General features: G+C 45.4%; 1 protein-coding gene across 1 annotated transcript; it reads right to left on the reverse strand.

Moving 5' to 3' along the window:
* Positions 1 to 12,231: 12,231 nt before the first annotated feature.
* Positions 12,232 to 17,995, reverse strand: CNGA2 (cyclic nucleotide gated channel alpha 2). The gene is made up of 6 exons (XM_015832394.1): positions 17,901 to 17,995; positions 17,030 to 17,125; positions 16,522 to 16,689; positions 15,121 to 15,228; positions 14,077 to 14,183; positions 12,232 to 13,643 (listed from the first exon to the last, which is right to left on the reverse strand). The coding sequence occupies exons 1-6, from the start codon at positions 17,993 to 17,995 to the stop codon at positions 12,232 to 12,234; spliced, it is 1,986 nt and encodes a 661-aa protein (XP_015687880.1).

Here is a 17,995-nt window from a genome sequence, read left to right on the forward strand (position 1 = left end):
AAAAGCAGGAGAAACCAGCCTTGAGTTGGAAGGGATCAAGCAGAAAGGAGAGAAACCTGTACACTTGTTCTACGGACCCCCGCTGGCTTCTGCGGCCTGGCCTCCTGCTCAATATTTTGAAAGGGAACTCATGTTCATTCCAGATTCAACTACTGTGTGCAGCTGGGGGGAAAGGGAGCTGCTTAATATCTGTGGGGCCACCCCCATCCCCACAACAGGACAAGGGTGTGCAACTGAATGCTCCTGCACATTGCAGAGTTTCCATTTTTAAAGATGAGCACTAGTTCACGACTGGGGATAGCATTATGGAGGCTGCTGTGACTGGGCTACTTGTGAAGACAGAAGGTGTACAAATAGAAACGAGCTGCACTTAACAGTAGTTGCAATTTTTAAAACATGTGAATTTGGTAAAGATCGGGCAGAACACAATACAAAAACTAAATTAAAAATAATAAACAATAAAGACATGGTAAAATAATAGTGGAATTTCTGATATGCCTAAAAATAATAATCACCAATGAACAAGTAAAAAGGAGACTAAATACAAAATAGAAGGATGAAAATATAAAGGATGACCAAATGGCTTTTCCAGGCTTTGGGCCAGAAGAGGGCCTCCTCCTTGGTCCAGCCTCCATTTGACGACTGGGGAACTCTCTGCTTGTCTCTTATTCTTTGGCATCTGTCAGCCTTTCTCTGTTTTTCATGGAATGATTTTCTTCAGAAGGCTTGGGGCTTGATATTTAAGTTTTGAACTTATAAGCATAAAATATACTATTCTTCATTTTCCATTATTGTCACAATAGTTTGAGCTTAAATTGTTCTGTTTTGTGTAGGCAAATGTTGATTTTTTTCCATTTGAACCCTGAACTAAAAGTCCATTTTTAAAGACATCCCTTCACTCTCAGCCCTCTTAATTGCACATCGAGCACTTGCTGTCTTGCCCTTCTGTCTCTCCGGCTTGGTTCCCCAAAGCCTCTTCAGGGGCAGGCTGCAAGAAGAAGCCCCCAGAACTCAGCTGAGCATCTGCCTCACCTGCAAAGCCTTTTCCTGTTCCTGGCAGTCGATCTCTTCACCCGGAGAATCTGGGGCTGGAGCATCGGGTGCAGGGTGAGGAATTGGGGCACCTGCACCCATAGAAAAGTTAATTATCAGTGGGGAAGAGTTAAGCCAGGAAGGTAATCGGGATGACTTGTCACAATTTCATTCTTCAGCTCCTAAGAAGTATATTTTCTAGTTTTATTTCCCAAATATTAATGAGATTCAGATTCACTAGCTTTTGCAACTTAACAATTTGTTTTCAGTTTATTTATTTAGTTCGTTCAAATTTCTTGTTGGGTTTGTTATCTATTGAATCTGCTGTTAATCACTACAACCTGGATTTCCTAAATGCAAACAAATGTTGCCTTAGAGATTTTTTTTACCACCTTCAAGACAATTATACAAAATATCCCAAACTAAGTAGACATGCAACATTTTTTTCTTTCCATAAAACCTCTCATTGGGTTGTAAATATAATTGTGAATGTTTAGAAAAAATTAAATAGGGATTGTTGGTTCAAATCTCTTTCTGATCAGACTTTTTGTGTGTAATTATCTACCTGAGAGGCACCCATCTTGAAAGGATGCTTGTTGGGGCAGGAGGCATCAATGCTCTGGAATGCCCCTCCCCTAAAAATGGAGGAGTTCTTACAAGTTAGCAAGTTTCAAAGTTCTCTAGAAGCCCATCAAGAGATCACTGTTTATCACTGTTACCTTATGGTGTGAACTGTTACTTTTGTTTCTGGTTTGTTAGGATTGCATTGAATTATGATATTAGGAGTTTGATTTCTTACCCACATATATGTTATTGTCCTCATCTTAATGTTCTTACTGCAGATATATGTTATTGTGATTTTATACTGTAAGCCTCCATGAGACTTGATCATTTGGAATGCCGCTGCTGCTGCTCCTCCTACAATAATAATATCAAAGAGGGTGGCCAGAGGTCATCAGGAGGGTTCAGTTGTCCCCAGGGAACTGAATCATAGAGATGAACTGGTGATCCTGGCTATCATACAAGTAGGCCCAGGAAAGGGAATTTTTTCTTGAGAACAAGACATGACCAAGAAAAGCACTGGTTGAATTAGACGGAAAGAGAAACACAGCCTATTTTTAAGTAAAACGGAAACTCAGAAACAAAGACTATTTGTGCAACTGGCAAAATGGGGATGAGGAAGCAAGAGAAGAAAAGTGGAGGAAAGAGGAAGAAAGAGGAAAAGATGTGATGGCTGAGAGGGTCTCCAGGGGAGAAAAGGAGGAGGAGACAGGTGCCAAGAGCAAAGCAGAAGAGAGGGCAGCAGAAGGCGAAAGGGAGATGGGAGTCATGCAAGCATCGTTGGGCAGACTCTAAGCACCTCCACAGAAGCCGGGAGAAGGCAGGGCCTGTTTTCTCTGGAGGACTTCCAAAGTAGCGGTGGACTCCTGGACCTGTTTGCCTCCCACCTCAAAGCCTTTGCAACACCCCCCCCCCCCCAAAGTCAAGACAACCCTCATTGTGTATGCAAGGTGAAACTGAACTGCCATGCCTCAATCTGGGATGGACGGCCAAAAAGTAGATTTAGCATTTGACCTCATTATCATTTTGGCAGCAAGACGCTACCAGCAATCTACTTTTAACATCTTTAACTTCAGAGCACGAGAGCCAGTTTGGTATAGTGGTTAAGGGCATTTAGGTAGAAACTGTGGGACCCCGACTTCTAGTCCACCTTGGACACAAACCAGCTAAGTGACCTTAGGCCAGTCACTCTCTCTCAGCCTTAGGAAAGAGGCAATGGCAAACCACTTCTGAAACACCTTGCCAAGAAAATTTTAGGGACTTTCCCTAGCAGTCTCTGAGAACTGGACATGATTGAATGGAAAGGGGAAAAAAGCTTCAGGGAGCTGTTGCCTTGTGGCTAAGAAAACGTTATAGCTGCTATAATGATGCTTGGAAAATCTGCCTAATGTGAAATTAAAGTAGGGGCATGGCATGCATATTACCCCGATGTGAGTTTGGCCCAGATTGATCATGAATGGCTATTGCTGATATTATTGTTTATACTATTGTCCTATTGTCCTTTATTGTTTCTATCTTGTTTGTTCCCCAGAGGCCCTTTGGATTGGAGTGGATTATAAATATTGTTAAATTGGATAGGATAGATAGATAGATAGATAGATAGATAGATAGATAGATAGATAGATAGATAGATAGATAGATAGATAGATAGATACAGTAGATAGATAGATACAGTAGATAGATACAGTAGATAGATAGATACAGTAGATAGATAGATAGATAGATAGATAGATAGATAGATAGATAGATAGATAGATAGATATAGATAGATAGATAGATAGATAGATAGATAGATAGATAGATAGATAGATAGATAGATAGATAGGAATAGCTGTTCCTTTCAGAATCAAGTAAACTCACTGGGAGGGATACATTTGTCTTTTCCCCCAAAAGACACAGGGCTGCCAAGAGTAAATTCATGGTAAGGGAGGACAGATTTCAACTGGATGGATTTCAACTGACGTCACCTTTCCATTCATGATAGGCACAAAACCTGGGGACTTCTGGAAAAATTGTGTCATTTTCAGAAAATTTACAAACTGAGCAAAGGACCTGTCTACTAAAACACGAAGTCAAATGGTGGCACATGAGGCGTTGGACTGCAATCTCACGTTAGCAAAAACTAGCTAGAAAGCTTGTTTTTGCCTTGTTCTGCAGTGCTCACAGATCAGAGGTCACGATTGAGTATTGGGCACAGATTGAGCCCTCCATTAATCAAGGCAGATGGTGGAGTGCCCAGCACTATTTTCACTCTCTGTGACTGGAAACATTTGTTGCCAGGATAAGGAAAGGCAGCACTCCTCCATCCCCATTTCTCTGCTCCTTGTCATGTGCATTCAGGGGTGATTCCAGGTGTTCACAGGACTCCCTCACAGGCCTTCCCGCCCTGGGAGTGTTTAGTGGAGTCAGACTGGAGGCAGGAAGACGTGTGTAGTCCTTTATGCGTAACCACAACTCGAACCATTAAGTGAAGGAGTTGCAAAGTATAACCATGACTGCACTTATTATCTTACTTCAACTTTACTTTAAAGATGAGCAAAGGTTGTAAATGTTATGCTTGATTGCAAACTTACTTTTTCATCACTATTGTAATTGTGAATGGTCACTAAATGAGGTGGTCACAAAATGAGGACTACTTGTATGAGAAAATGATATAGGGTGAATTTTCCAGTCTTTCCCCTCACCCAGTTTTGTTACTAAAACAGCGAGGTGTTTTAGGAAGACAGAAATCTTGAAATGAACAAAATAATTAACCAATTAGCTAACTACAGTAGAAGTAAAACAAAATGTCACCCTTGCCATCCACTTTTGTTCTTCATCCACTTTTGTTCTTCAGGAATCAAGAGGGGGCCCATCCCTTGATTCAGATCTGATAATTGCAATAACCTGGTTGGTGGCTGCAAGACAGGCTACAAAGATTATTATTATTTATGCTTAAAACAAGCATTTGAAGTCCACCAGAATGTCACTGACTTGAGAGTTTTAGCATCAGTTGATGCACCATGGCAGCCAGTAGCCCTGGCATTCAGTTTTCAGGTACCCAAGCCTCACTTGGCATTCCATCTGCTGTGTGAGCTGGAGATTCAGCCATTGTGCCTGAGGGTTTAGTTGTTCTTGTTGTTTAATGCTGCTCATCTTTTTTCAAATGTATAACTTAGTTGTACAGAATCCAGAAGCAGAATCAAACAGGCTAAGATTGTAGATATGGAGGTTTGCTAATTCAAAGGGATATCTTCTCTGAATGGTTCTTCTTTCTGTTGACAATAGTATGGAGATTCTCAATCATCTAGGTTATGGCTGTCCCAAAGATGCTTTTCAAAAGCAACTGGACTTTCTTGATTTTTTCCTTTGAAAATGTTTCGCTTCTCATCCAGATGGACCATTTGTCATAAAATGTGATGGTTTGCTGTTTTCTTGGATTTCCAATAGACATTCCCAACAAACCTACCAAAGTTGTACAGTATGTGACTGCAGGTTGGATGCAAAGGGGGTTAGAATGCTTGGTCAAAAGAACCTTCTACTGCTAGCACTGTTTGCTGAGCAAGCTGAAGTGCAATCATTATCAAGTTCTAGCAGAGCGGGGTAGACAGAAAGCCATTTGAATTTTGCTAGTAGAGCCAGCCTTTGAGGAATAGGGTTTTCTCAAATCCCAGTGGAGCACTCTTTCCCAAGATGACCCTTAAGGACAGGCTGATTCTCAAAGGGCAGCTTTTCTGCAAGGGATCAGAGAAAATATTCCAGGCACTTGTGCCTGCATCTCCCTCAGAAACAAGTTGGACTGATTATCCCTCCAGGACCAAGGAGGGATAAATGAGAGGAGGAGGAGGAGGAGAAGCCTTAGCAGAAAAACTCCCGGAGGACACATCTTGATGTGTCTTGGGGCATTCTAGAGAAGACAGTTATTATGCATGTGTAATTAATTGTGAAAGTGAGAGAGTACATTTCACAACTAATTATATTTTAAACATTAACAGCTGATGGTGATAACAGCTAAACACCAGTCTACAGATTTCTACATTTAAAAAATTAGCAAGTACAGAAGAATGGAGAAGTTGGCCAAAAACTTGGGGGGAAAGTGGGGAGACCCTCTTGGCTGCAGATTTAAATCCAAGGCCAATGAGGCCTTTGGCTGCCCTTGATGAGAGGAAGAGTCCAGCTATGGAGAGCAGCTTTTCCCCTTCAGGACACCGTTTCTGTTTCTCTGCCCTTGGGAATCCTCCCAGGTGTGCCTGTTCCCATTCCATACCAGAAAGTGCCCACAGATGTGGAAGAGTCAGTCCACATCGCCCCTCTGTGGGTGGACAGAAACCTTTGTTGCAATGAGTCTGCTGGCCTTCTGGGCTTGGGCAGGTGAAAGAGGCTGTCGATCATGACAACCCAGCACACACAGGTGGGACAACTGGCACGTGTGGAAGTCAATGTTGGGTCCTAGGGCAACGCTAGGCCAGTGGAGTCTGGCAAAAGGAGATCTCCAATTCAAACCGGAAGAAGAGATGTCTGAAGGGATGGGGGACAGATCCAGCAACCTGGGACTGCTGTTCTTTAGGTCCACCAGGTGGCGGGAACCCTATTTTCTCTGTCACTCCGCGCTGCGGCTCTCGTGGGACTGCCTTCCTCGAGCAGCGACGCGGAGCCGCCGAGGTCACCCTGGCCTTCCGGACCAGTCCAGAGGAAAGCAGGGGCTCGAATTGGGCGTCGTCCTTTCCTCCGGTCACCCGCCCGCGTTGGACTGGAGCGGCTTCGCCCTCGAGGAAACAGGAAGGCCCGGGCCGTTTGCAAGCCTTCTTGGTGGGAGGTGAAACGCCCCGGGAGCACCGGCAAGGGCGGGGAGCAGACAGCTGGGATGGCAGACGTTGGCTCCGCCGCCCTCCGTTTTTACGGAGATGTGGGTGGTCGTTCGGCCCGCCCAGTCAAAACGGCGCTGATCCGGACTCAAAATCCAGCCACTTTCGTTTACTCGCTCATTCATCTGCCTGCCCCTCCCTCCGCCGCGTGCTTCTTGCGAGGGACTGCAGGGAATCCTTAAGAGTCGGCAAAAGACCCTTCTTCAGTTGCAAGCAGCAGCAGCAGCAAATAGGCGTGGCTCGGGATGACCCCCTTGCGAGGCCTGAGAACAATAATCTCCCTTGGACCCCATTCCTAACCAGAGACAGCCTCTGAAGTTTTTCCATGGCCGAGAACTATTAGTAGATTTAGCCTATACTACAATATACCTGAACTGTTTTTAACTTTGCCTCCAAACTGCAAATCTGAAAAAAGTGCAGCCTTCTCTTCCTCTATTGCATGAAAAACATTACAGCTTTACCCAAATATTAAGATCCAAATTGGCACACTTCTGGATGTTGTTTGTGATTGAAAAATATGAAACTTTCGGTTTTGCTGATTAAATAGGTTTGTTATAGAAATGGCTAGCATACATTAGTATATAAAAGTAAAACGCTGAGGCTGTAATGTTATTATCTTATTCTACTGCACTAAAAAGCATCAGAAGTCAATGCTTTTTCTTTTCTCCTACTTGTTTTCCTCTTCCCTTTTCCTCCCCTATTTTCCCATTTTTTTTCTTTTTCCTTTGCATTTTACATCCTGATAAATTAATAAAAAATTGATTAAAAAAACAGATTCAAGCTGGCTGAAAATCCAGTCTTAGATGGAAAAAACTTTAAGAAGTATTGCTATGAAGACAGATAGGGATAGACTTTTTCCTTTGAATGGTTTTTTTTTTAAATCTCTCTCATGGGATGCTTTTCTCTTCCACTTTCTACCCCCTTGGCCTCGCCAAGACACTAGAATGCTTTGTGACCCCAAAGTGTGGCAGATCTTGACTGCTGCTGAATGTGTGGGAGCCTGTGGAAACTTGGGATCAGGTCCAGGCCATCCTGTGCTCATAACAAAGCCCTTGTGTACTGGGACAGGTGCTTCCAGTCTAGAAGGAAAGCATGACTGGGCTTGCTTCCCCCATACAAGAGGCCACAAGCAGATGGGATGGAATTTGGCAGAACAGAGCAGCCATTAGTAGAGGCCCTAGAGGAAGGCAGATAAAGTCAGGCTGTTAAATTCCCAAGAGGATGGCCCTTGGGTGAGCAAAGCCAGGGAACAGAAAGGGCTGCTGGAGACTGGGCCCCTGGTTGATTCCTCTTGGGACTCAGCACTTCTGCTTGGCTGCACTGGGCAGCTGGCTGTGACTGAATGGGCTGAGTTTGCACAACACTCAAAAACCCAAGACATCAGCTGTATTAATGAAAGAGCTGAGCCACAGGCAGGCAGGGAGGGTATGTTATAGATCCTCAGAATTTCACCCTGCTCCCCCAGCCTCCAAATCTTCAACATCTGAAGAGGTTTCAGTTATCCTAGATGAGAATTGCTTTGAAGATGTTAATTCCCATTTGCCTTATTTTAGCGTGTGTGATAAATTGGTGGATTTTCTGCTCCTTTGGCCTCAAGGCTAGACTTGGACATGGACTGGCCACACATCCTGCTGAGAGCAATTTGTATTCCCACCTCTGCCAAGGGCAAAGGAGCCATCATGAAAGCCGTGAAGAGTTTTATGCTCTTGGTTTAAAGGTATTGAGATTGTGCAGTTTTTCTAGCCTCTTCCAGCATCAAGATTTAATATCAAGAGCTTCAGAAAAGTAATATTGGGATGCTTTGAAAAGTTTCTATTAGGGTTCTTCATTCATCTCCATTGAGAAACTGGATGAAAAGTAACCCCCCCCAGCAACATTGTACCTGCAATCAGTTCATGTTTCCATTAGCCCCATACTTTGATTATTAACCCTGGAATGCAATAGTTCATTTTATGTTCCCTCCCAAATCAGCTGCCTGATTCTCTGGTGACCCTGGCTTTCACAAAAGTTAAAATAAGCCCAGATGGGCCAATAGGCTGAGTCAAGCATCTTATTTCATTTTGTTTATTGTGCTTTATTTTGAGACACTTTGGAGCCTTCCATTTCTGCCAGCTTCTGCCTGGAGCGGCCCTTTTCCTTCTGGGATTGAGCCTTCCTGCGGCTGCGGCCTGCAGTTGCTGTCCAGAGTGCTGAAATAACTTCCTCCTGGGTGAGCTTTTGTTTATTTTTTAAGCTATCTTTAGTGCAAATGGATAGCCTTATTTGTCCACTGTCTTGGCATTATTCTGTCATGAGGGACTGAGCAGTAAAAATGTAACATTCACATTTCATCATGACGGAAGCAAGTCAGAGACTCTCCTATTTCCCCAAGGCAAATGGGAAGGAATTACAATAGCAACAGAAGCAACAAAGTAGATGTTACAAATGCTTGTAGCACAGCCCCCCCCTCAGCTGAAGCCTCTATTGTTCTTCTGCCATCCTGAAGCAGAAATAGCTCCTGTTGCCCCTCTCCCTTCGCTGCTGAGTCTTGTGGTGTAGATGCCTCCCACTGTGGCTGTTGACTGAAGCGAAAATTCCCATTAAACCAGGAAGTAACACAGAACAAGTTAGTTATTTAAAAAAATTGATATTGTTGTTCAAGTCACTCTCAATGTCTCTGGGCAGCTTACAAAGATAAAACCCAATGTGAAAACAATAAAAAAGCAAAGTCACCTCCAGCCAAGATGGGTGGCATATAAATCCAATAAATAAATGTGAATAAATAACCCCCCCAAAATGATCAATGAGATAAGTTACCTGATGGGCTCCATCCCACTCTGAGCTCCCCAGGCCTGTTGGCAAAACCAGGTCTCCTGGGCCATTCCGAAAGAGCGTCAAAGTGGGGACCAGTCTAACCTCCACGAGGATGATGCTCCATAGGGAGGAAGGCCCTACTTCTTGGTCCCCTCAATGGACCTCCTTAGGGGAGGGGCCCCATAGCATTCCCTTCCTCCCCGNTAGGGCTTTAAAGGTGACAACCAGCACCTTGAATTGGCCCCAGAAGCCAATGGGCAGCCAAGGCAGCTCCTGCCGGAGAGGTGACACATGTACCCATCTAGCCTGCACAAAACCAATGTTGGACCAATTGAAGCTTCTGTATACTTTTCAAGGGCAGCTCCATGTAGAGAATGTTGCAATAGTCAAAACAGGAGGTGACTAGGGCGTGAGTGACCGTGAGCAGGGACTGTTGGTCCAGGAAAAAGATGCAAGTGGCGCACAAGCAAGGAAGCATTAATCACTGCTAGAACCCACCTGCATGTCACCTCCCAGGAAACTTTCACAAGCCAGAAGGGGCATGGATCTAAAACACAGTTGCTTGTGTTCATGCTCCCTAGGATCCTGTCATAGAGAGCAACAGAGTCAACCCATTCCCAGATAACTGGGCAAGAACCTGCCCCAGGTGCCTACACCAGCCCAGCAACCACATTGGCAACTAACTGGGGATGAATCTGGGTGATTTTGTCTTCTAAAAAATGAGCAGATCCCTCAGCATGCTCCTTCAGGCAGAACTCTGCATTCTCCTTCCCCAGGAGTAGACAGCTCACTTTAAAGAGGGTCACTGGTCGATTATCTGCAGATGCAATTAGTGCAGGGAAGTACTTATGCTTTGATGCCCAAATCAGCACCCTTTAATAGCAACTCTTGATGGAGTTTGTCCCTTGCCAGGGGCAAATGAGAATGGGTTGCTTTAAAGGAAGCCCTGTGCCTGCTGAAAGGCTCGGCAAGCCTCTGCAGGGTCTATCCTGCAAAACTGTGTTGCTCCATACTTCTGAAACTTCTATAAGCATGTGGCCTCAAGACATCCTCCTACGGTACCAAGTTGACCAGATGGAAGAATCCACACCTGAAGTATGTATATCAGGCAAGTTACCATCATTAGAGAAAATCTATCTACAGAATGGGTTTAACTCTCCAGAAAAAGCAGGAGATTATAGCAAGTTTGCTCCTGATCAAACTGCATTGGTTCTTTTTTTTTGGGGGGGGGGGGGAGATGTCATTCTCTTTTTTTGGGGGGGGGAGAGATGTCATTCTCCTGTCTTTATTTATAGGCCAACAGCACCCCCTTGTGGCCTACAGTTCCTTTTGTGGACAAGCCACTTTCTGCCATCACTAGAATTGTCTTCCTCTTCTGAGCCATTTGCTGGGTAAATAAAGCTTCTTTAGAAAGATCAGCTTCACCAATTTGACTGCCCCATTTTCCACTTACAAGGGGGGGGGGAAGGCAGCAAGAAAAGAAATCAACCATATCATTGACAATTAGTACTTTATTTTTAAAAAAGTATGACATGGAGCCCTGTAACTCTCTTACATCAAGGCAGACATCTTTCAAAATACACTAAAAATAGTGCAATATGTAAAATGACTTTGGGCACATTGCTTTCACCTGTGCCTTTTTCTCAGGGACCTGCATGACTTCCAACTGGCCTGATCTGCTTCCAATTCTAGTTAGGGGGGGGGATCCAGCTGCTCTTTATAAAGCTGCATGGGAGAATTTCTTCTTCTTCATCAGCTTCTGAAGCAGGACAGCGGCTCATTTCTGCATCACCTCAAGTAGACCAAGCAAGTGTTGCCACGAGGGTGCAAACACTTGTTTCTCCTCCTTAGGCAAAGTGCTGATTTTCCTATTATTGTTGGGCCAAGGACTGATCAGGTAATGAAGCATTGCGCAAAAGCCCTTATGGACAACTCCACTACCTGGACCCAATTCACAATTCCTGCAAAACACACAATTTTCCCATCCATGATGTTGGAAGGATCCCTGGTTTAAAAGAGGACAGGGCTATAATCACAGGGATCTGGTGGGCAGCTGTAGGCTTCAACCAACCAATATCTATTGTCATTGGACAGCTATTCCCAATTAATTTCAGGTCCTCTTCAAGTTGGATCTAAGTATGAGAAAGGATGGCTGGCCCAGGAAAGATTCTGAACCAGACCTTTCCTGACTGCCTGAGATACAGGAAGATAATCCTTAAACAGCTACTCCTGCCAGGATGTGCTGCATTTTTTGGCAGCGTTACCCCAGAAGAAATTTCATTATCTTCAAAAACAAGGAGAATACATAGCAGGAAGTCTCACTGTTCAGAAGAAATAGAATAAGATCCAGGCAGCAAAAAGTGAGAAGAAGAATTCAAGGATATTTAGGCACATGCTTCTCTCTGCAATTTTGAACTATGCAGACCTCACTTAAAGAGATGATTCTATGTCCTGGTACACAACACCCACACTACACTCACATGAAGTATGTGTACACGCTTTCCTTCCTTCTGCCTGCAAAATAATATAGGCAATAGAATTCCATTGGAAATTGCCTCCAGAACAGGAAGACTTGGGAATTTTTTATTGGCTGTTAGTCACCAACTGTGAAATGATGTTTAAATAAGGAGGGTTATTGTCACCAGAGTAGAGGTCAAAGTAAGAGCAGGACAGCCTGATCTACTTTCCATTTCACAACTGTTTTCAGAATGAACATCTAAGATCCTGCATTGTCTCATCTCAAGTGGGACTAGGAAAAGAAATGAAGGGAGTGAGTTAAGAAAAAGAAAGACTCCATTATCTAAATAAATTAATTGGTGAAAGAAGGAAACCATTGGGAGAATTGTAAGGTCACTCTAAGAGGAGAGAGGTGTGTAAAGAGCAGCAGTCTGGAAATGGATCTTGTGGTCAGATAACCTGATGAGAGCCACTTTGGTGGAATAAGTAACATGCAAACAAAGTAAATAAAATAAATGAGCAGGAAACGGTAGGAAGCAAGACTTTAAAGGTTGGTTTTTTCCTCTTCCTCCAGTGGGCTGATAAAACCCTCGAGAAAAAGCTCCTCCTGCTTGTCTTCCTTCAGTTTGGCTTCCAGAGAAGTGAGGCGCTGCTTGAGCTTCATCTGAGCGGCATCATATTCAGCCAAGAGTCGGGAGAATCGAGTGTTCAGTGTCTCCAGGCTGGTCTCCAATCTGTCCAGCTTCTGGCCCACATCCATCACTTCCATGCTTTCCGCCGCTGCCGTTTCATCCAACAGCCCCTCTTTGGTGAGGATCTCTCGGCCACGCTCCTCCAGGAGCCTCTTGGCATCTGGGTACTCGGTCACAGCCTCCATGAGGTCATCTTTGGACAGGCAGAAGAGGTCAGAGTAACCAATGCTCCTAATATTTGCCGTTCGTCTGTTCCCCATTTTGCTTCCTTTGATGTTGAGAATGCTGATTTCTCCAAAACAGCACCCTGCCGTAAGTAAGGCGTACTGAGTAATACCATCATCTGCTACCACTGCCAACTTTCCTTCCTTAATGATATACATTTCTTTACCAATATCTCCTTTCCGACAAATATAATCACCTGGACTGAAAACCTGAGGGCGAAGCTTGAGCACCAATTCCACCAAAAGTCCAGCCTCGCAGTCCTGGAATATCCGTACTTTCTTCAGTGTCTCAAGGTGGACATTGATAGCTATTTCAGCCCTCAGTTTGTCAGGAAGATTTTTGAGCACTTCCCACTCATCCACAGTTTTCTTGTTGGTCCAAAGGTAGTCAAACCACCTGATCACCTTAGCTTCCATTTCCTTGCTTACTTTGCGGAAATGCATATAGTGCTTGACAGCATCAATCTTGGCCTGGAATTCTGCCCTGGTGGCATTCATGTTGGAGATCATGGACCCCACATTTCCCACAATAGTAGCAAAGATGAGAACTCCAATTAGGAAGTCAAAGATGACAAAAAGGTATTCCTCATCACGCACAGGGGGAGGAGTCTCACCAATGGTAGTCAAGGTCAGTGTGGACCAGTAGAGACAATAGACATACTCCCTTGTCAAATATCCGTACTCTGGATCTGAGATATTTGGATAAACCCAGGTGTCTTCTCCAAAGCCAATGGCCTTGGAGATGGCATAATAAATGCATGCATTCCAGTGGATGATGACCAAAATGTACATCACCAGATTGCAGATCCTAAAGATGTTTGGGTAACTGGTTCTTGTTTCAGTCCGATCAAAGAATTCAAACATGCGAGGAAAATGGAGTAGCCGATTGAAGCGTAACTCAGGGCGATGGATGCCAACCACAAAATATGCCAAGTCAGTAGGCAGAATGGATAAGATATCCAACTTAAACTGCAAAGTGGCAATGTATTTAGCACGCAGTTTCTTGAAGTCTTTAACGAGTAATCCCTGCTCAAGAAAACCTACCAGGAAAAACACAAAGACCAGTTCAAATACGTACTATGTACACTTCATTCTGTGCTACTGTTCCTTATACCCAGGGTCCACAGTCTGCCTGTGATTAGTGAAAGAGCTACTCTGGATCACACATTTTCTATTCTCACAGTAATGAAGGGTGGGGAGACAAGATATTGAAAGCTACAAGTGTCCAAGTTTAATTCAGCTGGCTAGCAGGGCAGAGTCATTTCTATGGTGGCTGCTACTGCCTAGTTTGGTCATTGTTGGTAATAATGCTTGGTAAACTCTTTCACTGTCCCCCCCCCCCCCAGAACTCCAGGCAAGGAGATCCACTTTCTCGGGATCATTCTCTGCCTGTTGGAGAGACAGGCATCTTTCCCTCAGCTACAGAAAGAGCGCAAACCCTTCCCAATCCAGATCCCACCTATTCTACTTCACCTGTGTTCATCCGGATGACAATGTCCGCGATGTAAATGCTGTCTGCCAGGTAGTCCAGGAGCAGCCAACAGAGCAAGTACCTTCTCTGGAGCTCATTGAAACAGGCTCTGCAAAGAGACCAGAGCTGAGGTGCTGCTCAGGAAGCCCTTGAAGAGCCCATGACAAGCAGGGCATAGAGACCATGGGGCCACCAGGCAGGGCTATCCAAAGAAAAGACAGGCAAATGGTCGCCATAGGGTGGACCTTCTTCAAGGTGTATTTTGTGTGCCTTCGTTAAAAGCTGAAAATAAGAGCCAGCTAGTCTAATGGTGAAGGCATCAGGCTAGAAACCAGGAAACTGTGGGTTCTAGTCCCTCCATAGCTGTGAAAGCCAGCTGGGTGACTTTGGACAGCCCTTCTCAGTCCACAACATCAGGTTCTGGCTACAGGCTGGCCAATCAATTTCTGTCATGATCAAATGGATCAACATTCAGTTGATCTGAAAAAAATGCGTCCTGCTAGGAAGGGGGAAAAAAGTTAAAGGCTGGAAATTAGTTTGTTAAGAGTGGATCCATAATGGTGGGACCAAGCACTTGGATGTTCTGTGCAGGGAACTGGCTGACTCTCCCTTGCCTTGAACCAACAGAGCTTTCTTGATTGGGGGGGGGGGGTTCCCCCAGGAGAGGAAAAACAACCAGCACAATTTCCAGGGACAGATGTTGGGCCTCCATGCATCAGAAGATGACAGCTGTCCTCCAGCAAAACATTCCTTCTGATGACTGACATGTCTGAAAGTAGCTCTGCCCCTACATTCTCTTCCTCTGCAGCCAGTGGAAGAGGGATAACCATGGCAGGTAAGAAAGGAGACGACCTGAGTGTACCAGCTCAGATCTCCAATGGCGGATGATCACATTTGGGGCAGAATAATGCTTGGGAAAGGGCGTACTTAGGAATCTTTTCTTCCACTCTGCAGTTGCTGGAGCCTGCTTGATTGCTCAGCTGGTAGGCCCTGCGGGAGCGAAACACACAGGGGGAAAGGCCCAAACAACCACATACCCCACTCACCTGGCAACCAGCATGCACCAATTGTACAGAACTGGTACTGCAATAACCAGGAGCCAGCGGTAGTACCACTTCCCAGCAGGGTCCATCACAAGGACTTTCCATTTCTTCCTGGAAACACAGTCAAAACCTTCTTTTAAAGGAGCTGAGCTGCACTGGGAGGGCAGGAGTGATGAGAGGAAGAATCCGGTTCCAGTTTAGATAGGGCCCCCAGGGTGGGAGGGCCGAAGCACAGCCACTGCCATACTTCTGTTCAGCATCCACTGCCTTGGCTTCAGTAAAGCACATCCTTGGTTAGCCCAGGGGAAAAAAGAGACAGTGCCAGTCTCTGGCTGAATGGTCTACCTCCTGGACAGATACTGAGAGGACTCTGGGGCTGATTATGACTCACTGCCCTACAATCTGTCTTGGGTATGTCTAGTTTAATGAAAAGAAGGACCAGGGGTGACATGATAGCAGTGTTCCAATATCTAAGGGGCTGCCACAAAGAAGAGGGGGGTGTCAACCTATTCTCCAAAGTATCTGAAGGCAAGACAAGAAGCAATAGAAAAACAATCAAGGAGAGAAGCAACTTGTAATTAAGAAGAAACTTCCTAATAGTTAAGAACAATTAACCAGTGGAATGACTTGCCTCCAGAAGTTGTGGGTGCTCTAACGCTGGAGGTTTTCATGAAGAGACTGGACAGCCATTTGTCTGAAATGGCAGAGGGTTTCTTGCTTGAGCAGGGGGTTAGATTAGAAGACCTCCAGGGTGCCTTCCAACTCTGCTATTCTGTATTCTGCTTCTGTGGCATTTCAAGGCCTCCCCAGCTGCCCAGAAAAAGGAGCCCTGAGCATGCCATCCAGATAAAGTCAGTGCCCTGACAAAACCTGGCAGCCGGCGCCTGCTGGGCAGTGTGTAAGGATAGGAGTTGGTAGGTGGCAGCTGCCCTGTGAGATGAGGCTCCCCTGAGGGACTGAGCAGAGCTGGAGATGCTGGCTGCTAGGACTGGCCCCAAGAGATATTTTGCCAAATGCCAAAAGGTTAGCTCAAGCTTTCCGTTATCTGCATAAGAGGTCCAGGCAACATTCCTCAAATGCATTCAGTGCAACATAACCATTCCCTTACCAGGGGGACCAAGGGTGTCCAAGTAGCCATCTTCACAGTAGTAGATGGGCTGCACTCTCTCCTTCTTTGTGTTCCTCTCATTTTTCTCAGGTGCTCACCTCCCCACCATAGAATGCCCAGCAGCTGTTTTCTGGCATTAACAATCGGGCTCCACTGCCACCATCCCCGATCCAAGGTCAAGGCAGCCCTCTTTGGTCTCTTTCTTGAGACACCCCTTAGAAAGGAACTCCCTCATTCCCCACTGCAACCCCAGAAGAGAGAGTTCCCCCTCTCACCAGGGAGTTAGGCAGACTCACTTCTTCTTCCCCTGGCCTGCAAGGCCATCTCCACCTGCTGTTGCCAACTCTGATGCTAAAGCCTTCACATCTGGTCCTCGAAAGCGCTCCAGGAAGGAGTCCGGTCTCTCCTCTTCTTTCATACCTTTCTTTGCCCATCCTCGGACAGCCATCACCAGCCGAGCTATCCTAGCAAGGGGTGGGGTAGGGGAAGGGAGGAAGGTTGGTTGGTTAATTTCTTGGTTTGGAGTTGAAGATGTGGCACAGAAAGCTTCAGAGAAACAAATTGGCCGTTGTTTATTTCTCCTGCCTGGTTAGGACTGGAGAAGGAAAGCAGTAAAGTCCAAACAGAATACTTCCTGACCTTTATAGTCCCCAAAATGTTGTTACTCCTCCTGCTGAAACATCATCACATCCTCATATATTGAACCCAGGAATCATGATTGCATCAGTCTTATTAGGCAAACTACAGAATTACTCTTAAAGTGATTGCAGCCCAAAGTTTCCAACAAAGCCACGTGAAGCCCACCTGGAGAGGGCCCCTTTTTTTGGGTGGTCTGCATCCTCCAAGGCAGCCACACGTTGCAGTTCCGAGGAGGCATCATCATCATCAACGGAGGGAAGCCTGTAGAGAGACCAAACAGCAAGTGGTCCTCCTTGGCTTCTGAAGCTAAGCAACCGGCCACCATCGCCCACCACACTCAGCAAGACCACTCCTCTCTTTCCATGAAAACAAGGCCTCGGTAACTCACCAAACCCTGAGCTGCTGTCTCAGAGGCATCTGACTGGGAAACCTCAAGAGCTTCTGCCTTTCCCGGACCCATCAATGTGGGCCCAGCAGAGAAATGAAGTCTATTTCCCACACAGACTAGTGGGAATCCATACGTTTGTGCCTTACAAACCAAGTTTCTGGGACCCAGTGATCTCTTTATTGGCCAAACCAGGTCCTGCTTCTATCAGCCTCACTTTGATGAGGCAAGAGAAGACTTCAGTTCAAGGGGAGGAGAGACCAGGAAAAGATGCAGGCTCTTTCTGATGAAATGCCATATCACGGGTCACATGAGTTTCCTTGGCATCAGGGCAGCTTCTCCAACCTGAGTTCCCTCTAGATAGTAGATCCCCTTTTCCTAACAGTAGAAGACTGTTAGTAAATTCCATCTGAATAACAGAAGCAACATCAAAGCCTTGAACTGCACACTTTTTATATGTGGCTGCAACAAGAAACGTGCACAAAAGGAGCATGGTTGGCAGCACACCACAGCACTCCATGTCCCCCCCCCACACACACACGCAAAATGGACACTGTGCATTCAAATGTGCAAAATGCCATTGTCTTAATGTAACCAGAAGCCCATCTGGCAAATGGAGGGTCTTGCAGCCTTTCCACAGCCCTGAGTTACCTGCTATCATGGTTGCTGAGCTTGGTCTGCTCCAGGTCACCTTTTCTTTTTACAGAGGCCATTCGCTGGTGGTTGGCACCATTGTTCTTTGCCAT

Source organism: Protobothrops mucrosquamatus, unplaced genomic scaffold, assembly GCF_001527695.2.
Source record: "Protobothrops mucrosquamatus isolate PMUCROS unplaced genomic scaffold, P.Mucros_1.0 scaffold4, whole genome shotgun sequence".
NCBI classification, from domain to species: Eukaryota; Metazoa; Chordata; class Lepidosauria; order Squamata; family Viperidae; genus Protobothrops; species Protobothrops mucrosquamatus.